The sequence below is a fragment of the Struthio camelus genome, chromosome 3, assembly GCF_040807025.1.
Source record: "Struthio camelus isolate bStrCam1 chromosome 3, bStrCam1.hap1, whole genome shotgun sequence".
Taxonomy (NCBI): domain Eukaryota; kingdom Metazoa; phylum Chordata; class Aves; order Struthioniformes; family Struthionidae; genus Struthio; species Struthio camelus.
Window position 1 is genome coordinate 107,512,144 of NC_090944.1, and position 19,131 is coordinate 107,531,274.

General features: G+C 47.4%; 1 protein-coding gene across 8 annotated transcripts in view; it reads right to left on the reverse strand.

Moving 5' to 3' along the window:
* Positions 1 to 2,174: 2,174 nt before the first annotated feature.
* Positions 2,175 to 19,131, reverse strand: part of LOC104144971 (uncharacterized) — a 58,639-nt gene continuing 41,682 nt past the window's right edge. For 4 of the 8 annotated variants that reach the window (XM_068939573.1, XM_009676247.2, XM_068939574.1 and 1 more), the window contains 2 exons: positions 18,233 to 18,286; positions 2,175 to 4,625 (listed from right to left, as the gene is read on the reverse strand). In XM_068939573.1, the coding sequence (XP_068795674.1) occupies positions 4,497 to 4,625; positions 18,233 to 18,286 (183 nt within the window). In that variant the 3' untranslated portion in view covers positions 2,175 to 4,496. Of the gene's footprint in view, positions 4,626 to 8,894; positions 9,085 to 18,232; positions 18,287 to 19,131 lie in introns of all 8 variants that reach the window. The other 4 variants (XR_011140350.1, XM_009676248.2, XR_011140351.1 and 1 more) reach the window with 4 other exon arrangements.

Sequence of the window (19,131 nt, forward strand, 5' to 3'; positions counted from 1 at the left end):
AGTTCTCCTCTCTCATTTTTTACATGGTAACAGTATTAACCCAATTAATTTACTGTAACTGAAGAACAGTATTAATCTAAAGAGGCCCACCTAAATCACAGAGAAGCCATGGCCAAGTTCTTCAAACAACCACCTGTCCCCATTCACTTTCCTGCAGATGATTAACCCAGATGAGTTCAGAGCTTCTGAGCTGCACCTTGGCACAACAGTCCCGCTTTCTTTGCAGGGTTCATTTTCTGTTCTGAAGGGAAACACCTGCATGTCTCCAGTGAGACTGACTGTGAACAGAGAAAGATCTCCACTTAGAAGTTACAGACTCCCCCTCCAGCCAAGCTGTAACCCAAACCTGGTGGGAGGACTCACCCTGGAGCCAGGAGCTCGGGCAACTTAGGGGTCCTGAAAGACCTGCGCCAAGCTGACCACGCTTACGCTGCTGTGCTCGCACCCCAGCCCATGCCAGGCATGGAGGGAGTGTTTGCATAAGGTATTTTGGAAGCCACAGAGGCAAAAAGCACTATACGAATGTACGCTAGAGGAAGCAAAGGGGCGCGGTGGCTAGAGCAACGAGTAGCCTTCAGAAGACCACAGCTCTGGTTTCACTGGTTTCCTGAAGACTTTGGCAAATTGTTTCCCCATGCATCCAAATGGGGCTGATGTCCTTAACCTCCTCTGTAGGGTTCACTGGTAACTAGAGTTGAAGACTCTAGATATTGTGTATACCACTAGCCTATTTTCTTCTAGCTTCAGAGTTGTCACTATCAAAGCTCACCATCATGTTTTACCCTAAGAACTGCCACGTTTTATAGTTAACTCAGAGGCTCAGCTTGCAAGGAGAGATGATGGGACATAAATCTAATTTAACCCAAGCACATGCCAGGAGCCTAGACTAAGCTTCAGGAGCATTAAAAATAGCCCTTTGCCCCATGAGTTCACTCAGGTCAACTAGCCTGACTGCATACTGCAGAGCTTTATGCCAGCTTTCTGCTGTTATGACTGTGGTACTCTGGCTTCAGCAGGACAGGTGTCTATATACACAATGTGGTTGATGAAAGGTCAACACATCCTGTCCTCTATATGCATATACTTACAAGCACATTTGATCTGACAGAAGTCTACAGATGATCAGTGTTGCAGGCCACAGTGGCCACCGTGTTTTTCAACCATGTCTAGGGCCCCAAACCTGGATGTACTGAGTAATCAGGCTGTTTTGGAAGAAACATCACTGAGAAAGGCAATTCTACAAGGGAGATAAGAGTGCAGAGAGCTTGCTGGCAGCCAGCAAGTGCACCTTACAACCCTTGGAAAGTGGGCCAAAGCCAATTAACAACAAGCTGCAGCTGACAGGAAGGGGAGCATTTCAAGATGAGGGGGATGACAAGAAGCCCAGGGGACACAGGAACTTGGGGGGAAGAGCAGAAAAGGCCTCATGTGAACGAGCTTAAGTGGGACTACAAGGGAATTAAAGCTAATATTTCTAGGGAGCTTTAGAAAAGGGGCCAGATCTTTAGGTAATAGTCTTTTGAGATGCTGGTTAAGATAAAAAGCTGGGAATATGAGGAAGAGATAGATTAGCCTAGGCAGAGAGCGAGGAGAGGGGAATGCAGACTATAAGTACCTGACATGGGGTTTTTAGAGCAAGATCCAGAGGAAAGGGTGAACTAATGGCCACTAAGGAGAGCAGCACGAGGGCTCTGGTCCTAAGGAAAAGGACTGCAGAGAAACTGGCAAAAGAGGTGTAAGACTCATGAAGACTAAAATTGCGAACCAAAGACCAGCTGTCTACACACCTGTCCTTTTGTTTGGGGAACTGAGACCTCCAGCAGGTCATATTCAACCTCCATGCAATAGGCAGGTCACTTAAAAGCCGAAGCAGCTTCGGGGGGGGGGGGGGTGGCACCAGTGAAGGCCAATATACCGTACCAGGCCCAGCCTCAAAGGGCAGCTTTGAGTGAGCTTTGAGTGAGCTCCTCTTATGTGCAAAGAACCTGGCATTCATTTTAGAAAAAGCTCTTGATAGTTTATTTTTAAAGCCAGTCTCTTGCAGGCATAGCTTGTAATTTTGGAGTGCTTAGGATTGGCAGTGCCACATCATAACGTGCCACACTCCAGGCCCTCCTACACGCCCACCCACCAACACCACAAATACGGCAAACGCATGAGACGCACCAGAGGTGTGAATATAGCAGCTGTTACACTTTATTTCATTATTTTTATTTTTCCTTCTGATTGAAAAAGAAAAGACAGAGAGAAAAGTTACAAAAGTACTAGAAGGCAACGATATTGGCAGGACATCTCTGTTCCCTGGCTCCCACCTCCTGGGCCCCCTCTGGGGAAAGGCAGCCTGCAGCACCTGTAGGCTGGTAGCAACTTTTCTCCTGGGCCAAGCACCTCTGCAGCTCCCATTTCAGGAGCACTGAGTGAAGCCTGAGAGCACCAGTGAGAGGTGGGGAGCTGTCACTCCAGCCCTCTGCACATGAAACATGCCTCTCAGAAGATGGGTACTGCACTACAGCTGTCCCTTCACTTGAGCGCAGAGGTTTGCTTGAAGGAGGTAACAGTTCCTGTCCTGCACTGGTCAGTTTAATCTGGCAGCAGTTAAAAAGCTAAGGTGTGTCATCAAAATGAGATAAGCAGAGTCTCTACAGGGGTGGGAGGAATCAAGAGAAGAATCGGCCTTGTTTTGGAGGAAGCAAATTCTGCAGGGACTCACAAAGGCTTCACGAGAGGCACCTCAGCAACAAATCAAAGCAGTCCCTATGGGGGCAATGCTGGTGCAGGAGGTGGCACAGCTGTGAAGGTCTTTAGCCAAAGGGTAGGCAGAGTCAGGGCAGCATCAGGACATGCATCCCCTCACTGCCTTGCCCAGCTGCCCTGCCTGCCTGAGTGAGAGGCAGCTGGAGAGGGAGGAGGGCAGGGGCAGCAAATTCAGGTTCCCAGGCCTATAAGGTCTTTAGGCCTTTCCACAAGGGTCTCAGTGAAGGGCCCACAAAGTACCAGATGCAATGCTGGATCACTGTGTGGCCCTGCAACTGGGAGCTGTACTGACATTGGTCGCATCCAAGGAGTGGCATCAAAGACCTCCACACTGGAGCGTATTTAAAAATAAAATTGATTTCTCTTACAGTTGCTCCTCTTGATCCTGACAAGGAATAAACTACTTGCTCTCCCTTGCACCCAGCCAGATACAGGCTCAAGGTGGAGAACGCGTAGAGGAAGAGGTTACTCCCTTCACCAGAAGCTGGCAACAAGGACTGATCGGGTGCAGAAAGGGGAAATACCTTGTTCCTCTGCCTCACCAAGAGAGGTGAGAGCTTCTCCCATTAGCTGCTGCCTTGTAGCACAAGGCATGCATGTATCTCTAAGCCAGAACCCAGTCAAATTCCAGTGGCAACGAGGCCTAGCACGGTCCTAACTGCCTTAGGACTGTATCTACAGAAAGTAAGTGGTCCACGGCATCATCCAAACTTTCCTCCTGTTTCTTCTACCAATAGATGGCTACAAGTCAGAGACCCCCATTCTCCCACTTCATGCTACATCTGGGTATACCTGCTCCAAGAGGCAGCATAACAGGAGCTTGGAAGGCTTGCCCGAGACATTTGATTTGGTTGAGTTTGGTGATGCCCGCTACAGTCAGCATCACTTGCGGGCAGCAGGGTATAGGGACAATGCTATGGACAAATGTTGCATATCCTAGAACAGAGACAGCCTCAATAGAGATGACACCCAAGAACACAGAGTCACCCCTAAGGCCTTCTGTCTGACAGTGCCACGAGAGGACTGAAGGCAAGTGCTGTGCTTCCCTGGATGGCCGAACACAGACCCTTCATCTGCTCATGCCTCTCATTTCAATCCATTTTTAGATGAGCTCAGTGAGTTGTCAGCACACCAACTGGGACACGCACCTACAGATTTGCCAGTTACCCCCTCCACCTCCGTCTCCCAGTCTTCTACTCAGGAGAGCTTAAAGTGAATGCAATTTTCATAATCTGAAAGAGGCACCTTCCTTGCTTTGCAGGCTGCCTTGTCTAACATCTATCTCCAATCCTGAGATCGTTTCTGAGTAGGACAAAGGTTTTCTCTGTAGTCAACCATTGTAGGCCACTGTAGGCTCCTGGGAAACCAACTGGACTTGCTTTCACAACCTGACTCCTCATCACTGCTACCATGTAGGCCATGACAGCCACTGAACCCCTCACGGATATCTTCAAATACCACACCCACATGTTTGACACTGCCTGTGTGGTTTGTGAACCTGACTGGCTCATTTTGCCCTGAAAAATAAATCTCTCCATTTGCCACCACACAGATGTGGTGATGGTATGAAACCAGGCACTGCTGCAGAGCCATCTGTTTCCTGCTGCCAGAGAGGTTGTACTGCAAAGATGTGCCACTGCCCCCTTCTCCCCCCACCCATCCCCGTGGGCATCACCCCCTCCCCTTCTCCCTGCCAGGCAGGCCGTTGGTTGACAGTTCCTGAGGTTTTTGGAGAAACTCCTTCAGTAGGCACATGACGGTTCTTCCACTGGAGCTATCGGGCTCAGCGGCTTCAAGGTGCTGAGGGAACGGAAGGCAAAGGTGGACGGATCATACACAAAGTGGGGTGGCGGGCGGCCTCCATTGACGCTCTGCAGGGGAATACAAAGAGGGATGAAGTCAGTGCTCACATAAGCTCCCAGCAGTGAAGTTCTTGCTTCAAACTCCTGGAACACCACTCTCCGGTACAGTCACACCTCCTTGAACGTGTGGTCATCCTTTTACTTGCAGCAAATGATACTGCCTCGCTCCTACTCTTCTCGAGAAAAGCATGTCACTCCCCTCAAGACTGAGGTCCCTGGGACCTACACGACCAGGACCCACGGCTGCCTGTAGCTGCTCAGGTATGTAAAGCGGGATGAGGATATACAGCGATCCATTTGGAGTCCCAGAGCCAGAACAGCGTAGCTGCCAGAAGGTATCCCATGGAAGAGCTAAATTCACGTTCACTTGGTCTTAGAGTAAGACCTTCTGCACAAAGTAGGGGAACAAACTAGGTCACCTCTGAAGACTCATTCTTAAGTCGTATTTTTCAACGATTGTCTAATATGGATTTAGAAATCACCCTTTCTCAATCTATAAAGTCCCAGACACACTGAAACTCTCCAGAATTTTGGCTCCAGTCTGGGCTTCATCACTGCTTCTTCTCTCATCTTACCTATAGCTTCTCCTCATTTGATTTGATTTTCCCTCTAATGAACTGTATTTTCTACGTAAATTCTCTCACTTCCAATCCACCTACAATCTCTCTGCTCCTTCTACACTAATGCACAACCAGAATTTTCTTCCTGAAATCACTTCACATCCAGAAGCAACTGACTGGCTTTTTGAGGAAGTTCCTCATTGGCAGGCTCCTATGGGTAGGCCTGATTTTCAGGAGCTCTGGAGCTCTTCCAGCTCCTGTGGAAACTAGCCAAAGGGCCAGATGCTTGACACTTTTGGAAATCAGGCCTTCCCTAGGTTTTAGGTCTAGGCTAGAAGGAGACACCCAAGCCAGCCCTCTTTCTCAGGCCTGCCATCCAGGCCTCCTGCAAGGAAATTCCCCTGAATGAGGATGGTTTACAAATACAGGAAAAATAAATGGAGAGAGAATCCCAGAATAGTCCTGGCTGTGAGGTGGTACACACATGTGGAACCTACAATAGCTGATATTATCTGCGGAGCTCTGGGATAACCTCTCACATGTTATAGCCAGCACATTCCCAAAACAGTGAGGAAGGGCTCAGAGATGCTTGGAGCAAAAGATCCTGCCTGAAGGCCTCACAATCTGGTTTGTACCATGATCTCCAAAGATCGCTCTCTTCCTTTCCTCCTACCTTTCCCCAGAGCGTGGTCAGAGCAGATCAAGAGCGAGGCGGCCAGAAATACCCGCGTACCCATGTCGCAACAGGTTAGAAATGCTGTTCTCTGCTAGGCCGCGCTGGGAACTATGGATCCACTGGGGCAGGAATTGCAACGCCAAAGAAGCAATTACACTCCATTACATAGGAAACGTTTTCCGTTTACCTTTTGATGACTTTATTTTCTGTTCTTCCTTTGGCAAATAGAAGCACCAACACGGTGGCTGCTTCGCGAACATGCTCTGGCCAGGAGAGGAGATCCCATTGCTCTCCTGGTCAGCAGAGCATTTTATCATGCTCCTGCACAGACCATCTCAGTGTTCACTCCCCAGAGACAGGTGCAAGCTAGGAAGTGCCACGTGCTGGAGAGTTCAGCAGCTCAGAAACCCACGCAAACGTTCCCCACCCTCATTTTGTTCCCATCTCTGCTGCGAAGGGCTTTCCTATTGTTTTCACGGAGGATGGGAAAAGCCCAGTGAAAGAGGAACTGGACTGCTCTCCCTGTCTAGATGTCTCCCTGCTGCCTCTTCTAGGCCTTTCCTAAGAACATCCCCAGTGCCCCTTGCCCAGTCTGCACGAAGGGACCTCTTCTCAAAGAATTATCAATTCTGCTGTCTCCTTTAAGACAGATAATCATTTTGACACTTCGAGGTCAGATCTAACATATAGCTGCAACCACATATCAGCCTTTTGATGCCACCTGTCTCTACTCTGGTTGGATTTTTAACTTGTCATCACAGGACAGGCAAATACAACTTTTCCCAGCAAGCTGCCCAAACGGTCAGGTTCACCCAGGCATGCCAAATTAGAGAGAACTATGAAAATGTCCAAGCCAGGCCCCAGATGCTGCAGCAGGATCTGGAAGCTTGTATCTCCAGGATCCTGGTCACACTCTGGCCCCACAGAACAGCCTTTTAAAAAGGGCCTCTTTAAAAGCCAGTATGGGTAGTGTATTCCTGCCTACTTGATCCCTCCTCTTCAAATTAAGATGGGCACTTGAAAATGGAAAATGCCAACATGGTGCTTGGCATCAGCTGTGCTTCGAGTTTCGGCCAGCAAATCACGCCCTGCTACATCCCCCTGACACCTTGGCCAGCAGCATAAGAAATGAGAGGCAGATTTAAGGGCCTTTACTCAATAGCCACCTGCTGTGGGGTTATATATGGTGTGTGCTCTGGCAAGCCTCAGAGCTGGAGGGTAACATAGCAACCCCTATTCAAAGCTAAGGGGCAGAATAAATCAGCACATTTGTCCTTCTCCAGAACAGAGAAGGTTCCCTGTCAGTGCCAAGAGAGAAAGGAAACAAAGAACCTGGCAGTCCCGTCCATTTTGAAATGCCAGACGGGATTATGGAAGGCAACTGAATCAGTTGATTTCTGACGGATGGCAGTTGGAAGAAAAGGCTGAGGAAAGAGGGGTCCTGAGGAAGGATGAAAGTCATCCACAAAACTCCAGGCTTAGGGGTAGGAAGGAGCCCTGCAATCACTTTCTGTGCCTTCTGAGGCCAACGTGTGGGGCAGAGCGCCTTCCCAGGACATTGCAAGGGGGAACAGCACAAAACAAAGGCTGAGCTATAGGACAGGAACATGAGAAAACACAGGAGGATGGAAAGATTCATAGGCAGTTGGGCAGCTGCAAGTACTGTTTCACACTGCACCCAATCCTATCTCCTCATTGTGGCAACCCCCCCCCCCCCAGGTAACAGCAAGGCAATGGCTTTCAACAGCCCAACCACCACAATAATAGGTGAGGGCACAACAACAGCCCTGCGTCCAACTGCAGATGTAGGAGAGGCAGTAACACAGCTGCCCTTGTGAGAACAGCCTGACTGTCATTAATAATCATTAATAATTGAGGGGTCTGTCTTATACCTATTTCAAGACGTCAAGCACTAGAATCCTTGCTGGAGGGAAGAAAAAGCATCAGAACATCAGCACCAAATCACTTGACTCTTTCTCTGCAGGAATAAAAGGCTTTTTTGGAGCTCCTATCCTGCTCTAGGGATGACCAGCCCTGATCTAGCTTAGTCCATGACACCATTTGGGATCACAGCATGCGGTGGTCTGGCTCTGATGAGTAGCACAAGGCAAAGCTCGGTGGATTTGTTCCCAGAAAGATGAGAAATAGGGAAGGCTGCCAGAGAGGCGAACACATTCCTCTCACCCTGTTGCTTGGGCCAACTGCCTCCCTGTGGTCAGGGAAAGCATCCTAGCAAGCCTGTCCTTCCCCTTGGGCACCCAGTACCAGCCTGCGGCACTAGGGACATCAGTTTTACTAAGGAAGGCTGATTGAGTTGCTCCTGCTGCAGCAGGCCTCTGGAGAGTTTGCCACAAACCTGCTTGACAGCCCCTGCTGAGCAACCCCAGGCCAGCTCCTGCAGAGGCTCCTCAGAGAGTAAACACTCCATGCTTCACATTAAAGGCCAGTGTGATCACTCTAATGGCATTCACACAGCTGGCTAGCTTGCACAAAATGGAGCCTAATATGGGGCCTTTGCTAATGGCAATCATTAACCACAGCCCTCAATTTGTTAAGCAATGTATTTACACAGCTGGAGAATGGCCTGAGATACAACCACTTGGCTGCCGGCAGGAGGGCACACATGCTCGGATGTGTGCTCTAAACACACTCATGTTCATTTGCACATGCTTCTGTGCACATGTTTATCTGCTCCTAGAAGCCTCATGCTCGCCCTGGTACACAAGCACTTCCCTGGTTACTTGTATGCACTTCTCCATGCACTCACCAACCTCACCCTGACTTCAAAATCACAAGAAGAGCTGTCCCTGCTCGTATGAATCCTGTTCACTCACAACTTAACTCAAGCCAAAAGGGGCCTTGGATGTGACCGAGCTCCACCAGCATACAGAGGACAGTTCAAGGGAGCATAGCTCATCACTTGCTCATACAACTGCCTTAAGCAGGAAGTTAGTTTCAGTACCTGCAGACACTCAGATTACTTGATTGCACACTACATTTGAGTTCAAATAACTCCAAAGAGAGCTAATTTGTGTTACTCACATTTCAGGTAACTGTACATAGACAGCCTCAGTCGCAGATGCTTGTCAGCATACACATAGGCACGCATACATTCCCCTTCTTCATTTATGCGCTCCCACATGTACATTCTTGCAAATCTGTGCAGTAGTCACCAACTGTATTATTACCATTAAATACAGGTAGCAAACAAGCAGCAAGGTTTGAAACATATCTGAAACACATTAACGAAGAAGATGGTATGGATGGTGACTGGATCCAGCTGCCCCAAAGGAAAACTTAAAGAATAAATAATGCAGAAGAAAAGTGGAGCTTCAATCATATTAGCAGCTCTCAGAACATAGAAGAACGGGCAACTTCCCCATAAATCCACCTGTAACATAACAATACATTTCAGCAGCGAAGAAGTACATAGATAAACAGGCAAGGAGTAAATTTACTAATGTAAACCCACATTTGTTCTTAAATAACCCTCCCTTACCCCTGTGAAGTCTAGGAAAACATCCAAAATGTAGATTGTGAAATAACTTAATTTTGGACTCATGACGCCACAGAAACATGGTTCTCTTCTTCAGAGGAAGAGAAGGCAAGCACAGCTCCAAGTACACTTTCAGCTGTGGGAATGCAAGTCCCCAAAGGAGAGGGGGAAATTAAGTTACCTAACACAACAACGTGCTAGAAGGGAATGGTGTGCTAAGGGTGACATGAAACTAAATTCTGCTTAATGCTCTTTGGTCTTCTTTCATAAGAGGGAGAGTGTCAGCTCTAGTAGGCTGGCAGGATTCAAAATTGGATCAGTTTGTGCACCCTGCCAACCTGTTTCCTACACAGGGCCAATCCAACACAGGAGTCCCTCCTTTTCTACCCTTGGGCCTACGCAGTTAGGAAACGCTGCTGAGCTCTACTGAAAGGCTGCTGCCTTCCAGTGGTGGATGTCTCTCAGTGGTGGGTGAAGTGATTCCTTTGCAGTCTGTAGACGCTCTTGTTAAAGTCCTCTGGGATGAAAGGCACCACATAATGGCAAGTTGTAAAGGCGCATCCGATTCCCACCACCTCCCTGTGTGGAAAGGAATAAATCCCCAGAAGAGCCTTGGCAAAGTCAGATGTCTGCCCATAATGCCGCCTGTTCATGAGACGGCTGCCTTGCCCAGGAGTGGACACAGCCAGAGATAGTGCCAATATTCAGGGCACACAGAGAATGAAGGCCGTCTGACTGCACAGTAGAGCATTTACAGATACAGTATTTTTCACACCACTTTATCCTCCTTCCTTTCACCCCTGGCAGGTAACAAAAAGAAACTGGTGACATTTCAATTTTGATGTTTGAAACCATGAACTGTGAGCAAGGGAGAGGGACCTCCAGGCCTGCTCCTAGCTACATCTCTAAATCAGGGCATAGTCCTGACCAAACTACTTCCCTTCATCTATGCCTCAGTTTCTCCATAGAAGTAAAGTACATACATTGCAGTCCTGCAGCCAGGATAAATTAACATCTACGTGTTGTGACCTTCTGATGAGAGGTAATTTCCTTTCAATTACAGTCTCACTTCAGGTAGTTTTCAAGACATAGTCATTGACAAGCAGGACCATCTCCTCCAGAGGAGCAGCAATTCACATCTAACTGCTTCTTCATTAACTCCAATAGGGCTCTGACTATTTTTTCCAGTCACAAACCTGGATAATAAGTCTTCAAATGCATATCACTCCCCTCTCGAAAATCTCTCCTTCACCCTCAGTTTTTTTGTTTTTTTTTTTTTTTTTTAAATACATAGTTTAATTTTAGGGAACAGGCAGAAGACAGATCATGACAGTACTTCACTTTCCTTCTTTCCAAGGAAAAGAAAGATCAACTCCAAACGCTGTTCTGATGATGGAGAGCAGAACTTCGCAGTTTGCACTGTTGTTCTGTTTTCTCCATTACCCTTCCCCTAAAAGGGTGAGAGAAAGGCCTGTCTTTCTCTACCAGTGTAAGGCTGCTTAACACCTACTTCCTTCTGTGCAACCATTTTGCCAAGACCAGTTCAATAGTCTACAAACACATTGCTTTTCCTCTTTAAAAGGAAAAAAAAATCCATCAGCGTTTGCAAATGTGTGTGCAGAGCTGTCAGCTGGCAACTACCAGACCTAGAGAGGTGCCACTGCACAGACAACACTGAACTTTTTTGGAAGGCACTTCAAAGGGTCTAACAAGATGCTTTCTGGTCACTTGCCCAAAGCAGAAATAGGCCAGCTATGGGTCCCTGCTTGCACCAGTGTAACAAGCCCTTCTTCTTCTCTCTCTTTCACACATCTTTGAGATGTGTCTTTGAAAAAGCTGACTGCAAGCTTTGATTTCACCTGCCTGACAATCTGAAGGACAGAGGCTGCTTGACGAAACGGGACAGAAGTATCACTCACAGGGGCAGGCTTTTCAGTGCTCAGTGGTTAACTTGGGGAACTCGCTGCCCCAGGTTCCCAGTGCAGATCACGCTCTAAATACCACACAAATATCTTGTTAACACGTGAATGCATCCATATATCCCCTGGATAGTGAGCTGTGCCTCATCCCTACCTTCTCTCCTTCTCTGATCCAATATGGCCTGTGCTTCCCTGCACACGCCCCAGGGTTCATGTGTGCCTGAGCAGGAGCAGGTGTAGGCATAAAAGGGAAGTTCCCAGAAAACACAGACACAGCACAATCTGGCCCTTATTCTCTCAACTACACTTGAGTAGAGTCTTCATGAGTTTTGGTTTGTGCACAGACAACATGACCATGTCCTCTGCTTCCTCCCCGCCTTCCTATCTCCAACCCTCCATGTGCAGGAAGGACATCCTTGCTGCCTCCAAAGCAATCAAAATTGCGTGACCCTCAGTCCTTCTCCTTTCACACTGGGAACCCCAAGTCCCAGCGCTCTCACAAAGCTGGTGCATGGAGCATACTTGGGCACATGAAGCCTCCAGTTTGCAGGCAGTCAGGGCAACCTGATTCCCTCCAGCCAGACAGGCTGGCATAGAGCAGCACTCTGCTTTCAACTTAAAGGGAACCCAAATTAAAACTGCAAAATAAGTATTAATCAGCCTGGTATTAGCAGGCTGTGAACACATGCTGACACAGTGCGCTTGCCTCTGGACAAACTGCTCCAGCCTTGGAAGCCAAGCACACGAAGTGGGTGAATTATGGAGGAGGTATGTGGGAAAAGAGGATTACAGCACTAGGGACTGCAAGAGGGAATGGGTGCCAAGTTCTCACAGCCATGTGAACAGAGGGGAGCAGGGAGCAACTTCAGGGACCCCAAATGTGGCAGTAAAGGGATGTGCCTAACCTACCATCTTGGACTTGACACTCTTGCCAGAAAACACAGTGGCTCTGTCACTGTGCTGTGATCTTCAACTGTCTGTTACCCCTCTCTCTGCTCCATCACCCAGGAGCAACCCAAAAGCTACCGAATCCCGGCTCCTTCTCTCTGTGGAACTTGCTTTGCCCACAGCCCTTCTTAGCCAGTGCTCACTGACCCCTGAACCACAGCACAGCCAACCACAGCAGACACACAGGGCTGCCCCAGGGCAGCTGGCCATGGGGCTGCCCCTCAGTCTTAACCACCCTTCTGCCTCTCGCCACCCCCCACCCCCATCCCGTTCATAAACCAGCTCCGCGACCCCAATCACACCACAGGGCAAGGGCAGAACTGAAAACAGGATCTTGGAGTTCTAACTCACCACCAGCTGTTTTCCCAGCACTGTCTTGATTACAGAGCTCTCAGTCACTCCACAATGACTATTCTGCAAGCACTTATATAACATAACGGGGCCAAGGGGATACATGGCAGGAATTTATTAAAAGCAGGCAGTATTAAATGTTCTTTTCTTTAATGAAGCTAAAGAAAGAGATACATGGCAGTCTCTCCTCTAGGTGCTATAGACAGGCTGAAGGTTGACTGGGCTTTGCCACTGAACCCAATAAAAGCAGTGCTAAACAGAACAATGTCTAAAGATAGTCATTTGGCTTGGCTGAGAGAAGCATGGGGGGAGCTGATTGTCCCAACAGGCAAATACCCATTCATGCCCTGATTTAGCTGAAAACCTGCTCCATTGAGCTCAGCAGAGATGTGTCCATCAACAGGAGACAAAGAGCCTGTATTTCATTCTAGGTTACCGGAGCACTATAATCTCCATGAGAGCACTCTGCCAGTAAGTAACCGAAGGACACAACTGGCCAGGGAGATGAGGCTCTCTCCTTGCTTCCAAGGGCCTGTTTGGGTTTAAGCACTCAGTCACATAGCAAAGATAACCAGGAAGGTTTGACAAACTGTTGGCAAGCTGCAGTTTGGGTCTCTGCTACCTGACATGTCAGGGCTGTTGATATGTATGGATACAGATACATCTCAAGAAACGTGGTCCAAGGACCAAAGTTGAAACCTCAGTTTTCCTCACATTGTCTCACTTTGGGCAAGTCACATTCTCTGCTGTCAGTTTAATTCACTCCGAAATTGCAATCATGATATTTAATTGCCTTTAGGATGCTATATTCAGCAATGCTTGCAAAGCACCTTGGGAGCCTCTGATGGAAGGCGCAACAGGTGTGCTTCTGTGCATATATGTGTGTATATATATATACATATATATACACACACACACACACACACAGAGTCCTCTGGCTTTTTGAATTCCTTGCTCCTTACTCTGCAACCAGAAGCAGAGATCTGCACCAATATTGCTCTGTCACCTACTATGCCTTGACATTTGCGAATAATTCAGGCCCTTGCCAAGGGAGCTCAGGCCAGCATATCTCCTGCTCAGCTCCAAGCTGAAAAGGTCCCTTGTTTTAGGAGAAGAAAACCCAGCATGTTTCTGCACTGGCCTTTTAGGATGCAGACACTAGAGATAAGAGAAAGGGAAGTCATTCCACAGATCTGGCCCCTGTCCAAGCAGAGGGCATTCTCAAGCACTGATAAGATCAAAGTAAAAGCCCAAGAGGTTTATGTTTTGATTTAAAATTTCTTATTTTATTTTTACATGGCAGAAAACATCTCTCTGATCAGGCCTGTTATCACATCAGTCTTGAAATCCTTACTCCCTCTCTGTCTGCCCCAACAAGAGTTCTCAAGATAGCCAGGGGCTTGCCAGTTGTGTCTTCTACCCACCTACTGCTGTTGAGATAAGCACAACTCCACTGACCCCATTCAGAGATTCCATGTCGGACTATGTGAAGGAAGATCAAAAATAGTGCTAGATGACAGAATCGTAACCCTCACCCCAAGAGAGTCTGGGGAATTAAAGACCTGTGATATTATTGAAAGATTCTGGAAAATGGGTCTCTATACATTCACAGAGCTGGCTCATGGTGGGCATTTCCATGTAGCCCCGTAGAGTACTGCATGAAAAATTGCAGCTGACTGCGCCTGGTCCGGGACTGAGGTAGTTATACTCCGTGAGCATGTGCTCATAGAGTCATTCTCCTTCTAGAGCTAAGAAAGTATCTCCACACAACACCCCCCCTGCTCCACACAGACGGGCTCTGGATGTTAAAATACCTGCATATGTGCATGTGCCCCTCTCACTCATACCTAACACCTGGCTTCTTCTTACACACATTACACTGGCTGACACTTTGAGGCACCACTTACCACATCTGCACGCACACATTGCCTACTTCACCATGTAACACCCAGGAGTGCCCACTCCTACTCCACACCCTGCACTGACCCGTGCTACGCTACATGTATCCATTATACACAAATCCATACTTCATATACACGCTGCCACCTCTGATTTATCTCTGCTTGCCTGCCCACTGGGGCTGATCCTCCTTTTTCATTATCCTTTACAAACTGCGGTGGGGGGGGACAGAAGGGAGGAGACATTTTTCCTCACCACAGGCTGTGACCTCTCATAGTTGCTGCTCCTGAAAATGTTTCAAAGATGACTGAGCCACTGCATATTTAGGAGATTTATTAATCTCTCTACCTTAATCTGTCTACATTCTTAAACTCGTCACGTCACTGTCCCAGCATCCTGCTTAAGAACTGCTGACTGAATGGAAAGGCTGTAGCCTAACACTGCCTGAGCTGGCCCACAGGAAGCTGAAGTACTGGGAACAATGACAGGGCGGCATCTTAGGGTTAAAGCAGCGCATGGAAAAACAAAATCCAGCCCAGGTCTCTGCTCCAGAAAGACTCCCAAGGAGCATGAATGTTTTCAAAGGTTGAAACAGTGTTCCAGTGCCAGGGAACAAAGATAGCGCCCCTCCACCTGATATTCCCTTGGGAGGCTCTTCTGACAGGAGAGGGACAAACAGCATAGCTAGGATGATGCATGGGACAGCATCACCTTGTGTCTTGACACAACAGCAAAGCCCAAAGATGTCAGGGCAACAAAAATATCAGTCAGGATGGTAGTTTTAAAAGTCACTATTATCTCACAACCACGTGACACACTGTCCTCATCAAAAGCAGTATGAAAATGCTTCACTGACGTTACTGTGCTAAGCATGTCTCCTGACTGACAAGTCACTGTCACCATCACCCTCACACAGAAGGGGAACGCAAGCCATGAGGGAAGCATAATCCTTTCCCCCTCAAGCTATTCTGCAGCAGAGATGTGGGCAGAAAGCAGGGACCCTTGACTCAAACTCCCCACATAAACCATCAGGCAACACTGTTTCTCTGTCTGCCTGCTCCTCAGATCAGTTCATTCACGCCTCTCCATCCACTTCTCTGCTGTCTGGATTTTGCTGCCCACCTGAGTTCAGAAAGGGACTGCATGCTCTTTACTTATGCCGAGAAAGAAGTCTTGGTACAGTAGGGCTTCTCAGGGCTGCAGCGACACAAGCAACAACCACCAAACCGGTGCACATGGTGATGTTTCATGTTCAGACATGCAGAAAGTTGTCAGGTTCTTCCTATAATAGCTTGTCAGCCTGCTTGCTAATAGAGGTCTGTCTTCATTTCCTCCACTCTAACCACAGTGCCAAAGTCACAGCACTGAATTTGTATCAAAAGACCCTCAGCAGCAGAGAACCAGGAGTCTCACCTCGCCTCCTGCTGTCCCCTTAAAAAGGCCTTATTCTATAGGGTTCAGAACAGCCCTCCCAAGTCAACTAAAGTCCCTGAGTGCTCTCAGTTACTGAGTGCTGAGCAAGAGCCCAGCATCACAGAATTGCTGAGGTTAGAAGGCACCTCTGGAGATTGTCTAGTCGAACACCCTGCTCAGAGCAGATTACCCATGACTGTGTTCAGTTGGGTTTTGAGCATCTCCAAGGACGGAGACTCCACAACCCCTGTGGGAAACCTGTTCAAGTGTTCAACTACCCTCACAGTAAAAAAGTGTTTTCTTACATTCAGAGACAGAATTTCCTATGTTTCAGCTTATGTGCATTGCTTCCTGTCCCATCACTGGGCACCACTGAGAAGAAATTAAGTGATAAGTATGTCTTACTGGCTGGACTGAGGTGAGAGCAAAGTATCGTTCTTCAGAGGTACTGACCTCTCTCGGCCGTTTCCAAAGATGAGGCACCTCAGAAAGGTATTCTGCCAAGGACCTTCTGCCTTCTTTCTAAGCTGGGTACATAAAGCGGGGATTTGCAATCACTTCAAAAGATGGAAGCAAATACACTGCTTTAACTAACAGCTCTGCCATCATGAAAAAGCAACTAGAGACTGTGAAGTATCATGTGCTATTGTCATGGAAACCACACAAGCACCTCAGGTAGAGAGATGCATTGTCTCAGCTTGGTAAGGCTGGCTAGAGAAACATGGATTTTGTGCCATCTGTCAGAAGGGCCTGCTCCCAGTTTCTGCTATTTACTTTAGTGCGAGCTGACGTGGGCTCAGTAGGGAGTAAAGGGATGATTCAGTCTCTCAGATTCTCCAGGGGCACAGAGCAAGCTGGAATAATGAGCTCACGATGTCAGGGGAAACTGCCCCACTGAGGTGTCACTGAAAGCCTGGACTGGGGGGACTGCTATCACCTTGCACTGGAAATAACTGCAGTCCAGAGACATCAAGAAAAAAAAAGACCAAAAGCATGCGGGGCAGGGATAAAGGAAGGTGATAAACAAGCAGTGCTAAAACACAGTAACAGGATTAGACTGTCAGGAGGTCTGAAGGACAGGCACAGCTTGGGGACAGCTCACAGGGCACAGGAGGATACAGCTCCATTGACAGCAATTCAGGTAGGAGCACAAGAGAATACATAACAGACCAGGATTAATGTGTACGATCAGATATCAGGTTATGGCGGGGCTACTAGAAGACAGGAGTGACGTGCCCTGGCAGAAGGCATAGAAGTAGAAAAATACTATCCAGCTCTGCACAAGACTCTAGCCAGTTCTATCTGCTCCCCCTCCCAAATTCACCCACAAAGTAGTGGCAAGGAGGGGCACCCAACAGCATGGAGAGGCACAGTAGCACTTCTACGCACACCAAGGTATTGATCCCATTTTCTGTTGGGCAAAGTGTACACCCTGAAGGATCTAGTTCTGTCACTCATCCCTTGTTCAAGGCATCATTGCTGGCTATACTTACTGCAGTGAAAGTAAAAGTTCTACCACAAGGGACATCTGTTTTCTTCTCCTTTCGCTGTTTTTGTCCATGTATCACAAACATGTGGAGGAGCACAGGGGACTCGGTGGACTGAGGCATTTGGTTTGGCTGCAGCATACAAGTCACACACAGATCTCCCACAACGCCACAGACTGACACAGAACCAAGGTACCCACAAAGGAGATAAGGGTTGGCTGAAGAGTCAGGGGATGGGGTGCTAGAGACAAAGACTAAGAGGTGCAGGCAGCACGAAGTACAAATAGGAGAGTCTTGAGCAAACCTAGCCCTGCTACATATGTTTGCACTCAAAAGCAGGAGATGTTCAGACACTGCAGTGGCATCCCAGCTGCAAAGCCATCCAAGCAACCTAGCTCTCTCTTCTGGCTCATTCAGTCCCACGTCCCATACAGATCTACAGCTGTCAACGCACCATGCGCCTACAGTCTCTTTCCAGAGCTATATACCAGTACCTCTCACTCCTGCTGAACACCACCTACTACCTCAGATCAACACTTCTCCCGGTCAAGAAGGATCTAAATGACAGTGACAGCAGCTATGCTTAACTGTGTGAGCTCACAGCAGGTGACGTAGACTCTAACTCCAAGGAATCTTCGAATTCATAGTCTCCAAAATGGAAAGACCAGTGTATTATTAGCCTCACCAGCACCCACCCTACACTGTAACTGCAGTCAGTACTCCAGATTAGAGGCTCTTGTTATGCAGCTGATCAAGCCAAAGGAAACTTCTAGAAATCATCTCCTGGACTCAGAGTTTCAAAGAGAATCTCCACATTCAGAAATATGTGGAAAGATGAAAGAACTGCCCCAGAAAACATCAACTTACACGAATTTTAATAACTCTAGTCTTCGCTCCACAATTCTTCTTAAGCAGCATCTTCTGAAAGAGAAGTAGAATCCAGGGATTAGTAGCAGTAGCACGAGGGAACAGAGAGAGAGGGAGGTCGTAGGGAGTCTCCGCTCACCAACATGTAATTTAAAAAAAAAAAAAAAAAAAAAAGATGGATGGATAGTTAAGTGAGATATGAAAGACAGGACTATAAGAATTACCAGAGATGGCCATCAAGCAATCAACCTAATCTCAGGTTCTCTAGCCCAGCAGATCAGCTTGTCTTTTGGAAGTTTTTAAAAATAAAGTACAAGAAATTCCACAGAGAAAGCAATGGAACAACTTCCTAAAAGGAAGTTTCTTCCTAATTTCTGTCAATTAGTGGTTACACTCTGCCCTGAAGCAGGTGAATTTATCTTCCTTTTATGAAGAAAAAAAATTGTCTATTTAATGTAAGTGTGGCTGTCCCCATTATTTAACATTTATTTTCATTATATTTGTTTAGAATTACAAAACAAGGTAAAAAGCACCTGCTCATAGTCCTAAAAGCCTTTGCCATATACTGTAAGAGCCATTAAAGCTGTCATAATATATGAACCGCACAATTTAGCAAAGAGGACGTACTTAAAACAGCAATTATTCTGTGTAACTACAGAAATAAACAGGTGAGTTGCAGCTCTACCCCAGTTTTGGGGAAGCATTTTGAAAGCTGGCGAGTAAAATAATTTTTTCCTTCAAAAAAAAATCACTTAGAAGTGAAAAAACAGGGCTTCAGCAGAAAACAGTTTTTCCATAAAAATGACTTCAACTACTTCTTTCACAGTGAAAAACTTGGTGGTGGGGCATGTCAGGAAGAAACTTCTCCATCAGCTTTTGAAAGAAATAATGGATTTCCC